The sequence below is a fragment of the Chiloscyllium plagiosum genome, unplaced genomic scaffold, assembly GCF_037043375.1.
Source record: "Chiloscyllium plagiosum isolate Xiang-an unplaced genomic scaffold, Cpla_swu_hap1 HiC_scaffold_12, whole genome shotgun sequence".
Classification (NCBI taxonomy): Eukaryota; Metazoa; Chordata; class Chondrichthyes; order Orectolobiformes; family Hemiscylliidae; genus Chiloscyllium; species Chiloscyllium plagiosum.
Window position 1 is genome coordinate 79,996,085 of NW_028270150.1, and position 13,417 is coordinate 80,009,501.

Below are 13,417 nucleotides of genomic sequence, written 5' to 3' on the forward strand. Positions count from 1 at the left end.
ATTTTCTGTACCTGTTTGTGACATTTTATAGACCTATGCACCTGAGCTCCTAAGTCTCTTTGGACGTCCACTGTATTTGTCTTCACACCATTGAGAAAGTACTGCTCTATCCCTGTTCTTGGTCCAAAATGGATAATCTCACAGTTGCTTACATTGAACTCCAACTGCCACAGCTTTGCCCATTCAGTTAGTCTATCAATATCCCTTTGTAATTTTATGCTATCATCTAAGGTACCACCTAACCTTGCGTGTAGTATAGAGTACACGTAGAGAAGTTGTTTCCTCTCAATAATTGGGACAGTGGTGAGCACAGGAGCTGGACAGTAAAGGGGAGGGCCTCCTGGCTCCTGGGCTCTCCTTGTTGGCCCTCCAACCCACCTGCTTTTTCGCCCTCTTGCATTCTCACTCTGGAGTTTCTCTCCATATCCCCCTATCCTGTAACATCTCCCCACCACTGAAGTCCAGTTTAAAGTCATGCACCCTTCCCTGTGCTTGCACAGTAGTGCATTTGTGCATCGTGTCACACATAAAAGCTATGTGATGATGCCAGTGCTTGGAATCGTGCATTCCTGGGTGGGTATGCATGTGTAGTTGCCTGCAGTTGTCAGTGTCAGCCAACCACTGCTACAAATATGAGTCACTATTATTTACAATGGAAGAAATCTCTTTACACAGAGAGTGGTTAAAATATGGTACACTCTATCAAAAGGAGTAGTTAGTTCAACTTGTTCAGCTGCATTTAAGCACAAGTTAGACAAACAGACATGAGAAATAAACAGACTCCGTGATGAGACAAATAACAGTGAGAGGAGATGCCTCAGAAGTGCATAAATGTGAGCAGAGGCCTTTTGAGTTGAATGACCTGTTCCTGTGCTTTATAATCCATGTGAATTCAAAGCCCTGCTGAAACTGGAGGATAGGTTTTGGACTGTCCCTAAACACGTCACAATAGAATGAAGTGAAAATGATCTACCATGACAGCTGGGAATCTGAAATAATTAGAAACCCGAAAACATCAATCAGGTCAGGTGGTGTCCTTGGAGAGAGCATCAATAGATCTTGATATATTTGCCATTCCTGATAATGTCTATCCATTTCAGAGCAGATCCTCAAAGACCTGTCAAAGCATCCCACTTTATCCAGTTAACATACACAAGATATAATGCTGAGAGATATCTGTTAGCATCTGAAGAGTGGAGATGCAGTTGAAGATTAGAAGCATTAATTTTTTGATCTGGAGCTCTGATTCCAAAGTTATGTGCACAGGGTCTATCAAGTTGTAACCTGATAAGATTTTATCTCTGGAGATTTTTGCCAAGGACAAATCACACTGCAAAATTACAGACTTCAGCATATGGCCTTAGATATGGATTTCACTAGATAAGCTGCAATGAAATACAAGAATACAAACACGAAGACTACAAGTCCTAGAAGCAGCTAAGCCTTTGAGCCTGTTTTCCTATCATTAAGATCATAGCAGATCTGAATTCAACATAAACTCCACTTTCCTCTTGCCTCACACAACCATCGATGCCCTTGTTAACCAAAAGTCTATCATCTCAGTCTTAAAGATATCAAATGAAGAAAGTATTTTCTGGTAACCGCACTCCCTGTACATCATTGTATTACAACAACTTGTATAACCACAACTCTCTTAAAAAAACTGCTTTGATAATGATATTGATTCACCTATACTCTCCATTCTTTATAAAGTGCTTTTCATTTCCTGCAGATACAATATTTAAGTACTAGCAGTTTTATCATGCAACCCGTCAGCCCTCCAAACATTATGCTAAAGTATTTGATAAGAAATACAACTTGTTCTCGTTCAGTGATGTCATTATGACTTGCCAGGGGTTTATGCCAATACCTCTCAGCTATGTGATGGATGAAGCAGTCAGGAGGGTGGAGGAGGACAGTAGAGATTGAGATGATGAGGTGTTTGGGGAATGGGGGTGGGGGGGACAGCACAGGGAATAAGGTGGTAAGCACAGTCAGAAACAGGGGAGTGGGGAGCAGAGCATCAAGGGGAAGGGTGAATGAGACATTCAAGCAGTAATAAGTTGGGCCACAAAGAAGAACACAACTTCCAATTCTGATGGACACAAAATGAGGATATCAGCGAGCATCTGATCCCACTGCAGAGTAGTTACACTGGTGGTGCTGCCTTCCTAGGGAGACAATAAAAATGTAATGTTTAGAAATGAATTTAGTCATATAGGAACTGCAAAGCATACAGAGCAGTCTTGACCAGTTTGTCTCATTTGCCAGTTTTATTGTTTTGCTCTTCTGGGTTCCTGTCCCAGTGTATTGGCAGGAGATAGACTGTTTGATTGGTTGCACACCAATTAATCTTTGTTTGCAATATATGTCTTTCTTCTTACAGGAAGCCTTTCTGCACTCCTCAGATCAAAGTGGGGCCCATTGAAAGATAACATCTCTACCATTGTGTTTTACACTAGACAGATCCTGGAGGGCCTACAATTTCTCCATGAGAACCAGATTGTGCACAGAGACATCAAGGTGACTTCTTTAAATTGGCATGAGACATGCCAGTCTAAGTTTTAATTTGGAAATGAGATTATGGGCGGCACGGTAGCACAGCGGTTAGCACTGTTGCTTCACAGCACCAGCGACCCAGGTTCAATTCCCGCCTCAGGCGACTGACTGTGTGGAGTTTGCACATTCTCCTAGTGTCTGCGTGGGTTTCCTCCGGGTGCTCCGGTTTCCTCCCACAGTCCAAAAATGTGCAGGTCAGGTGAATTGGCCATGCTAAATTGCCCGTAGTGTTAGGTGAAGGGGTAAATGTAAGGGAATGGCTCCGGGTGGGTTGCGCTTCAGCGGGTTGGTGTGGACCTGTTGGGCCGAAGGGTCTGTTTCCACACTGTAAGTAATCTAATCAAATTTTGGATAAAATATTTCCTGGTATATATTTCATTTAAGTTTTTTATATATAAAAAAAAGAAATTTCTTTCTGTCATATATACGATTTTTAAATAGAATGTGCATAGACTTTATTGACTTATGAGGATTGCTTACAAGTTGATCTCTGTGGTAGAATACTGGAATACTCTACTCCTAAAGGCTGTAGATACTGCGGGTAATTGAGCTTTGCAAGACACAAATCAGTAGAATTTTTTTTGGTAAGGTTTTTAACAGTTTTGGTATTAAGGCAAGTGAATAAAGTACAGATTACTCATCCTTGATTGAATAACAAAGTGCGATCAAATGACCTCCTTTGATGTGTTGTTGATGACCTTAAAATCTGGCATCAAAATATCATTGACCATTTCGTCAATAACTGAGTATTTCAATTTGGCAAGTATTGTGGCTTTCTGGTCCTTACCCATTTCATTTTCTTGGAATTATTTGTGAAGATCTTTTTCATTTCAGGGAGACAATGTTCTTGTAAACACATACAGCGGAGTGGTGAAGATCTCAGATTTTGGAACATCCAAACGATTGATCGGAGTGAATCCTTGCACTGAAACATCTACTGGTAAGAAGGCAAAACCAAAATATTAAACGTCTTAACCCTCATAGATCTGGGTGCTGAAAAGGCCAGGAAGCAGATTAATCAACTCCCAGATGTGTCAAGATTTCATCTTGTTTAATTGATACCCCAATTTGAAAAGAGTGGACGAGTAATCTGACCCTTCCACAAAGAACTCATTGGACTTTTCAGCTTTAGGCTTTTGTTGTTCAGTCTGTCTGCCCTGTCCAATGGCTGGCTTAAACTTCAATCTGGGATTAATAATGGTTCAATGGGAACAAATAACAGCACATAGGGACCAGCGCCTGGGACCTAGGTTCAATTCCAGCCTCGGGGGACTGTCTGTGTGGAGTTTGCACATTCTCCCTGTGTCTGTGCGGGTTTCCTCCCACAGTCCAAAGATGTGCAGGTTAGATGAATTGCCCATGCTAAATTGCCCATCGTGTTCAGGGATGTGTAGGTTAGGTGCATTAGTCAGGGTTAAGTAAAGAGTAAGGGAATGTGTTTGGGTGGGTTACTGTTTGGAGGGTTGGTGTGGACATGTAGGGCTGAAGGGCCTGTTCCACACTGTAGGGATTCTAAATCCATCACAGACCTTGGGAATGATTAGGCCTTCTTTCCCTCAAGGAAGCATTTTGTTTGTACCTGTTAAAATACCTTTTGAGTCAGAAAGTGAAAAAGCATGTTCAAACCCAATTCCAGTTAAGGGGGCTGTTTAGCTCAGGTACATTGGCTGTTTTGCAGTGCAGAACAATTCTAACAAAGTAGGTTCAATTCCCATGCCAGCTGAGGTCACATGAAAGCCTTTGTTTATGATGGTTAGAATAAAAATGCATTCTATTTCCTTCATTTCATTCTTCATGAAGGTAAACTTTCTTTAATTGTCAGTCACTATTGGGATCTAAGGACTGATTTTTCTGCTGCTCTGAGTATATTGGAAAAGTGAAGCTCCTGATTGGTGGAACAACTCAGTCTCATTATGATGATGTGGTCCAAGGATACCAATGACAAAAATCGGGAGAGAAATATAATAGACTTCTGAGCCTCTGTATCCCAATTTAAATAATGACATGAGGTCAAGATCTAATGGCCTAGTTCGCTATTTCTATCTTGATTACGTTTTAAATTTGATCTCAATTACATTGTTTTATCAAATGTGGAGGGCATTCTTTTAATTTATTCACTTTTTTCCATTTTGTTTTATCTCCTTGCCCTCTATTTCAACCATTGAAGGTGGAAACGCTAATCCATCCCCGGGCTTCTGATTAGATTAGATTAGATTCCCTACAGTGTGGGAACAGGCCTTTCGGCCCAACAAGTCCACACCGACCCTCCGAAGAGCAACCCACCCAGACCCATTCCCCTACATTTATCCCTGACTAATGCATCTAACACTAGGGCAATTTAGCATGGCCAATTCACCTAACCTGCACATCTTTGGACTGTGGGAGGAAACCGGAGCACCCGGAGGAAACCCACGCTGATTGCATAACTGGCTCTGGCCCCTGCTGCTTTCTATGGACAAAGCTAAATCCACCATAAAATATTACATGGCGTTCTATGACTTCTAATATTAGACAAAATATGTTTTATGCATTTGACCATGGAGTTTTCTTTCTTTAAAACAACATCTTCTCCCTCTAATTTGAATCATCTTCAGGAACACTACAATACATGGCTCCTGAGATTATAGACAAAGGCCCTCGAGGTTATGGTGCCCCCGCAGATATTTGGTCTTTGGGCTGCACCATTATTGAAATGGCTACAGGGAAGCCACCATTTTATGAATTAGGGGAACCCCAAGCAGCCATGTTTAAGGTAAGATTACTTTCAAATTTCTCTTCTCTGTTACAGGCACCCTCTTAATTGCTAAAGAGTTACTAATATTTCTTTCTGCAACCCTATTATCCAAAGGGAAAATTAGGTAGCTTATCATAGGAAACAGTAACCATGTTGCTATGAAATCTGCAACAAAAACTTGAAAGGATGAACAGTGTGAAGTTTTCTTTGTGGGGGGCGGTTAGATAATTGCATGGTGCCACCCTTCAACATTCAGGACCCTATCCACATCATCCTGCTGCTATGTCTCAGCTGTGGCCCTTAGATTGCATTTATTTATATCTCAGTTTGTGCTACAAGTTCATTTGTTTTGAATGCTACATAGATTTAATGCATCGTCTTACATTTTGTCCTTTTCCTTATTTTTGTAATCCCTATACTAATCTGCTCTCAGATCTGTATTTATTGTCCCCTTCTGTCATTATCTGTTTATGATTTCCCACCTTAATGTCTTCCTCACTTAACTTTGTTCAGCACAGCTTCCCAAATTTGGACTCTGCCTCACTGTGATTGCTGAAGTACCACCCCAGAAGTGTGACATTGTACCTCTGTCTGGATGACAGCACAGACTCATAGAATGCCTACAGTGCAGAAGCAGGCATTTGGCCCATAGAGTCCGCACTGACCCCACCCCCCCAACGAAGTGCATCCAACCCAGATCCTTCCCCCCATACCTATCCCTGTAAACCCATGGTTAAATTGCCTAGCCTGCACAACTCTAGACTCAGTCGGCTATTTAGCATGGCCAATCCACCTAATCTGCACATCTTTGGACCCAGAGGAAACCCATGCAGACACGGGAAGAATGTGCAAACTTCACACAGACAGTTGCCCGAGCGTGGAATCGAACCCGGGTCCTGTGGTTAGCACTGTGAGGCAGCAGTGCTAACCACTGAACCACTGTATGGCCCCTTGTGCTCTCAGCCCTGCCACTCTTCCAGTTCCCCTGGTGTTGCTTGTCAGCCAACCAACCCAGAATACTGCCACATCTGGATCAAAACTCATCCCAGGGCTGCTCAAGGGTTTCCTGGAAGGCCATCTTCATTGTCAACACTATGAGTAAGGTCAACTCTGACAATGCAACACGAGCATACTTTGAGATCCGCAGTGAGGTCAAACAAGGAGGTGTTCTTGCACCAACACCCTGTGGCATATCTTCTGTTTGCCACCTTCACATGCTTTCAAGTCATCTCCAGAGGGCATCTAATGACATAACAGAACAAGTGGAAGGCTTTTCGGTTCTGCTCAGTTGAAAACCAAGACAAAGATGCAGCAACCCCTTAGCAGATAGTTACTGGAATGCTAATGCCACATTAGCATTCCACACTGAGGAACACCAGAAGCAAAAGGTCAGGCTGTCATTCCTGTGAACATTTTTGTTGGGAAGAAGATGTCATGTGTGATATTTTTCAGATGATCAAAAAATCTACACCAGCCAGGAAGCCCCACTTCTTGTCTCCCTATATCTTCAGTTTCTGAATGGAACTGGAAAGAGTGCACAAGAAGTTTGCAAAGATGTTACTCCGGACTCAGTGGCCTTAGGTGTAGGGAGAGGTCTGACAAGCTAGGGTTTTTCCCTTCAGAGCGGAGGAGACTGAGGGAGGACCATATAGAGATGTATAAGATTATGAGAGACATGGATAGGGTGAATGCACTCAGTCTTTTTCCCAGGGGTTGGGGAATCAAAGTCTAGAGGGCATCAGTTTAAGGTTAGAGGGAAAAGAATAACAGGGAACCTGAGGAGCAATGTTTTTACACAGAGGATGGTACGCATATAGAATGAGCTGCCAGTGGAAGTGGTTGAGGTGGGTGCATTAACAACATTTAAAAGACATTTGGACAAATCCATGGATAGGAAAGGATTAGAAGGATATGGGCCAAGTACAAGGAAACAGGGTGAGTGTGGGTGGACATTTTGGTTCACATCGAACAGCTTGGGCCAAAGGGCCTGTCTCTATGCTCAAAGATGGAGGATGGGAAAAATGTGTGGCTGTAAGAACTGCTCCTCTTTTGAGGCACTTTAGATGTTTGGAGATGATTTACTGGAATTCTAGGAATATATGCTGTTGTATTGTTATGGAACTTGGGAGAAAAAAACGTCAAAATAACGGCACTTTTAAAAGGGAGAAGGACAGGCAATAGGCAGCACATTGTCAGCGAAGGAGAGAGAAAGAAAACTGACACAGCAATGAATCTGCGCAGATATTGCCTTTGCTGTTTGAATTTATGTATCTCTAGACATTGGAGTGCGTCAAGGAAAAATTAACAAACAGCAAAATTCACAACTGATCTTGGATGAACCTATGTGGGAGAGCTCACAGCGCAGATACAAATACGTGCATAATTTTAAGTGTAACCTTGCTGTAAATCTACAATAGTCAGTACAGTGGGTTATTTCTTGATTATATGTTTTATTGAGATCTGTCTTTTGATTAAATTTTTAAAAAATATAAGCCACAAGTATGAATTTAGCCTGTAGCAGTGGTTTTTTTTAGAGCAATATTTTCTGGGTCTGTAGATTGTGAAGGAGCAAAAATGGCCTTTAGTAGAGTAACGTGCTCTTTATATCGAATGTGGGAGTTTAGAGAGTTGATGTATTACTAAGGATTATATCTGCAATAAATGTTTTTGTTTGTGAATCCTATCAGATCGAATGGATCGGTTGGAGCAACAGTTAGAGGCAATGAGGAATTTACAAGAGCAAAGGGTGTGATGGATGGCATTTATAGGAAGGGTAAAAATTCGCAGATACAGACACGGAGGTGGGTTAACACTAGGAAAGATAAGAGAGGCAGGCAGGTAGTGCAGGAGTCTTCTATGGCTATCCCCATTTCAAACAAGTATGCTGTTTTGGAAAATGTAGGGGGTGATGGACTCTGAGGGGAATGTAACATGAACAGCTACATTTCTGGTATTAAGACAGTCTGTAATGTAATGAGGGCTATGTCAGGTTCCAAGATATCGATTGTGTTTGGGGATTCTCTAGTCAGAGGCACAGACAGATGTTTCTGTAGCCAACAGCGAAAACTCAGAATGTTGTGTTGCCTCACTGGTGCCAGGATCAAGGATGTCTCAGAGTGTGCAGAATGTTCTCAAAGGGGAGAGGGCCCAGCAGGTTATTATACACATTGGAACCAATGACATAGGAAGGAAAAGGATGAGATTCTAAAGGGAGAATATAGAGAGTTCGGCAGGAATTTAAAAAGGAGGTCCTCGAGGGCAGTATTATCTGGATTACTCCTGGTGCTACGAGCTAATGAGGGTAGGAATGGGAGGATAGAACAAATGAATGTATGCTGAGGAGCTGGTGCGGGGAGAAGGGTTCACAGTTTTGGATCATTGGAATATCTCCTGGGGTAGAGGTGACTTGTACAAGAAGGATAGATTGCACCTGAATTGGAAGAGGACTAAATTACTGGCAGGGATAGAGCTGCTCAAGAGGATTTAAGGAGGCGAGGTGGGACCCAGAGAGGTACTGAGGAAAGAGATCAATCTGAGACTGGTAAAGTTGGGGAAAGAAGCGAGTCAAACAGTCAGGACAGGCAGGGACAAAGCAGAAAACAAGGTAGGACTGATAAATTAAACTGCATTTATTTCAATGCAAGGGGCCTAACAGGGAAGGCAGGTGAACTCAGGGCATGGTTAGGAACATGGGATAGGGATATCATAGCAATTGCAGAAATACAGCTCAGAGTTAGACAGGACTGGCAGCTTAATGTTCCAGGATACAAATGCTACAGGAGGGATAGAAAGGGGGGTGGGGAGGTGGTGGGGGTGGGGGTGGGGGGGTGGGGGGGGGGGGCAGCGAGAGAGGAGGGGGAGAGGCATTACAGCTGTACTGGGGGAGGATATTCCTGGAAATACATCCAGAGAAGGTATTTGAGTGGAACTGAGAAATAAGAAAGGGATGATCATCTTATTGGGATGCATTATAGACCCCTTAATAGTCAGCAGGAAATTGAGAAACAAATTTGTAAGGAGATTTCAGATATCTGTAAGAATAATAGGGCGGTTATGGTAGGGGATTTTAACTTTCCAAAGATAGACTGGGACTGCCAGAGTGTTAAGGATTTAGATGGAGATGAATTTGTTAAGTGTGTATAAGAAAATCTTCTGATTCAGTATGTGGATGTACCTACTAGAGAGAGTGCAAAACTCAAGAGAGAGTACTCTTGAGAAATAAGGCAGGGCAGGTGACTGAGGTGTCAGTGGGGGAGCACTTTGGGGCCTGTGACTAAAATTCAATTAGTTTTAAAATAGTGATGGAAAAGGATAGACCAGATCTAAAAGTTGAAGTTCTAAATTGGAAGAAGGCCAATTTTGACAGTGTTAGGCAAGAACTTTCAAAAGCTGACTGGGGGCAGATGTTCATACACAAAGGGACGGCTGGAAAATGGGAAGCCTTCTGAAATGAGATAACGCGGGTCTGGAGACAGTATATTCTTGTCAGGGTGAAAGGGAAGGCTGGGAGGTATAGAGAATGCTGGATGACAAAAAAAATTGAGGGTTTGCTTAAGAAAATGAATGAAGCATATGTCAGGTATGAACAGGAGAGATCAAGTCAATCCTTAGAAGAGTATAAAGGCAATAGGAGTACTTTTAAGAGAGAAATCAGGAGGGCAAAAAGGGGACATGAGATAGCTTTGGAAAATCGGGTTAAGGAGAATCCAAAGGGTTTTTACAAATACATTATGGACAAAAGGGTAATTAGGGAGAGAATAGGGCCCCTCAAAGATCAGCAAGACAGCTTGTGTGTGGAGCCGCAGAAAATGGGGGAGATACTAAACGAGTATTTTGCATCAGTACTTACTGTGGAAAAGGATATGGAAGATATAGACTGTAGGGAAATAGATGGTGACACTTTGCAAAATGTCCATATTACAGAGGAGGAAGTGCTAGATGTCTAGAAATGCATAAAGGTGGATAAATCCCCAGGACCTGACCAGGTGTACCCTAGAACTCTGTGGGGAGCTAAGGAAGTGATTGCTGGGCCTCTTGCTGAGATATTTGTATCATTAATAGTTACAAGTGAGGTGCCAGAAGGCTGGAGGTTGGCTAGTTTGGTGCCACTATTTAAGAAAGGTGGTAAGGAAAAGCCAGGGAACTATAGACCAGTGAGCCTGATGTCGATGGTGGGAAAGTTGTTGGAGGGAATCCTGTAGGACAGAATGTACATGTATTTGGAAAGGCAAAGACTGATTAGGGATAGTCGACATGGCTTTGTATGTGGAGAAACGTGTCACGTACTTATTTCAGTTTTTTGAAGAAGTAACAAAGAGGACTGATGAGGGCAGAGTAGTAGATGTGATCTATATGGACTTCAGGAAGGTGTTCATGGGGGATTCATTTATAAGGTTAGATCTCATGGAATACAGGGAGAACTAGCCATTTGGATACAGAACTGGCTCAAAGGTAGAAGTCAGAGGGTAGTGGTGGAGAGTTGCTTTACAGACTGAAGGCCTGTGACCAGTGGTGTGCTGGGATCGGTGCTGGGTCCACTACTTTTAGTCATTAATATAAATGATTTGGGTGTGACATTGGTTAGGCCACTGTTGGAATATTGCATGCAATTCTGATCTTCCTATTGGAAGGATGTTGTGATACTTGAAATGGTTCAAAAAGATTTACAAGAATATTGGAGGATTTGAGCTCTCGGGAGAGATTGAATAGGCTGGGGCTGTTTTCCCTGGAGCGTCGGAGGTTGAGGGGTGATCTTATAGAGGTTTATAAAATCATGAGGGACATGGATAGGATAAACAGACAAAGTATTTTCCCTGGGGTGGGGGAGTCCAGAACTAGAAGGCATAGGTTTAGGGTGAGAGGGGAAAGGTATAAAATGGATCCAAGGGGCAACTTTACCACGCAGAGAGTGGTGCATGAATGGAATGAACTGCCAGAGGCTGTTACAATTGCAACATTTAAAAGGCATCTGAATGGGTATATGAATAGGAAAGGTTTAGAGGAATATGGGCCAAGTGCTGGCAAATGGAACTAGTTTGGGTTGGGATATCTGGTCGGCATGGACGAGTTGGACCGAAGGGTCTGTTTCCATGCTGTACATCTCTATGACTCTATATTGGAAATGGGTATCCCTGAATGTGATGGCTTGCTGTATTCTTGATCTTGACCTATTCATTTCTTTAACAGATTGGAATGTTTAAAATCCATCCTGAGATCCCAGAATCAATGCCAGCAGACGCAAAGACCTTTATTCTTCGCTGCTTTGAGCCTGATCCCTGTAAACGAGCTACAGCGGCAGAACTCCTCCGAGACCCTTTCCTCAGGAAGACCAACAGCGGCAAGAAAAATAAAATTGCCTTCAAACCATGTGGTGAGGCATACATAAGTAATGAAAGATACTGTCTCCTTTGGAGAAGGCTCTACTATATGTATCTGATTAAAATGTGAGCTTCCACGCAGATAGGCACAACCAAAGCAGCCATGAGTCCCAAGCTGCATGTGAGCTTTGTTCACTGGCTGTGCATGTTGGAAATTTAGGCATTACTTCTGATTTTCTGACCATGATAATTGAGAAAAAATGTAAAGCACATATTGCTTATAATCAATACTAGCAGATGAATTTTCCCACTAGCTGTGAGAGCTTCTAAAAGTACAAGCAACCAAATACAAAATTATTACCGAAGTTTTAAATACAGGAAGTTACATGGAGGGCAGCAAACTGGATTGAACATTAGTGAGAAGATAGAAAGCAGGGAATAGGACCTAAAAGCACATTGTTTAGAATTAGATAACACTTTCTAATAGGATTCACATCTGGACCACATCACTGCACATATCAACAATTTGAAAAGGAAAAGAGTGAATGGTGTTGACATAGAGACATGGTACCAAAATAGGGAGAATAATTGTATCTATAGAAGCAGGCTATGGAGAAGCTAGTAGAATAAGCTTAAAAATATTAGATGGAGTTCAATATCAGGAAGTGTAAGGTTAAATAAAGTGAGTGTGTTGTGTGTAAGAAAAAAAGCAGTAATACTCTTGGTCAAAGTGAAGTTGTTGCTGTTAGAGAGAAGAGGGATTTGTGAGAGCAGTTCCCCAAGATATTAGAGGGTAATCTGAGGCTGAGAAAGCTGCTAAAACAAAAAGCTAATGGAACTTTAGCGATTATAATCCAAAATATGTGTAGATTATAATCCAGAATATGTGTAGAATATAATATATAGCATATATATAAAGGTGCATGTAAAACAATCGTTAAGATGAGTTGATATAAAATAAAACATTGCTAATCGTCTGCACACTAGTATGAAGGTTGATAGAGCTTTACAGAGGATGAGATACAGATTGGCTTGGATGATATTACAAAATTTAAGTAAAACAAAATTGATCATTTTCTTTGGAGCTATGTGGGCAACGAGGTGCCGTGATAGAAGTTTAAATTTGATGAAAGGCTGGAACAAGGTGGACTGAAGCAGACCGTATTTGGTAAAGTGAGAAGTGAATGCACTTATTCTGTAATTTTAAAAGGTTGCACTGCCATTCTGCTTTTCTGTTGTGTAATGTTCAGAAGAGCAGACAGGTACAGCTCCAGTGGTGCACAAGGTGACTGAACTCCTGTCCCATGAACCTTGCAACCACCAGAGGAAATCTCCAGGGAAATCTCCAGAACATGGTGATTCCAGCATTTCCGAATAACTCAGTGGCATGTGTACATTAATAGTGTTGCAGTGAACCATATGGATATGAAAAGCCATATGTTTGTAGTGAGGTAATTGATCTAAAACAAGCCAATGATCTTGAGTTTGCTGAGGGTTTCCCTACTCCAACCATGGTTTATGATATCCAGTTGGGCTATGTTTTGCTGATTCGTGGATGAGGACCAGGAGTAGTCTTAGATGCAGCTTTGCAACCATACTTTGCCGCTTTTTATTAATGTTCCTTGGAATTCTGCTCTAACATGGATTCCTCAGTTGAGAAATAGTAAGGGAAGGAATTGCTTAGTTTCAATCAGAAGGAAATTGTGTGGGAATATTGAAGGGGCAATATGAGTGACAGATTGTGTATGCAGTGGTGCAAGCGAGTGAGTAACTGAATGATAACCACTTCCAGCAATCCATATGTTCG

The 13,417-nt window shown here is 42.0% G+C and overlaps 1 protein-coding gene across 9 annotated transcripts in view; it reads left to right on the forward strand.

The window, feature by feature from the left end:
* The window catches only part of map3k15 (mitogen-activated protein kinase kinase kinase 15), a 133,800-nt gene that overhangs the window by 98,673 nt on the left and 21,710 nt on the right, over window positions 1–13,417 (forward strand). For all 9 annotated transcript variants that reach the window (XR_015758916.1, XR_015758914.1, XR_015758915.1 and 6 more), the window contains 4 exons: window positions 2,387–2,523; window positions 3,394–3,499; window positions 5,154–5,311; window positions 11,480–11,663. Coding sequence is in view for 4 of the 9 variants with exons in the window: in XM_087992975.1 (XP_087849101.1) it covers window positions 2,387–2,523; window positions 3,394–3,499; window positions 5,154–5,311; window positions 11,480–11,663 (585 nt within the window). In the remaining 5 variants the exon portion in view is untranslated. The remainder of the gene's footprint in view (window positions 1–2,386; window positions 2,524–3,393; window positions 3,500–5,153; window positions 5,312–11,479; window positions 11,664–13,417) is intronic.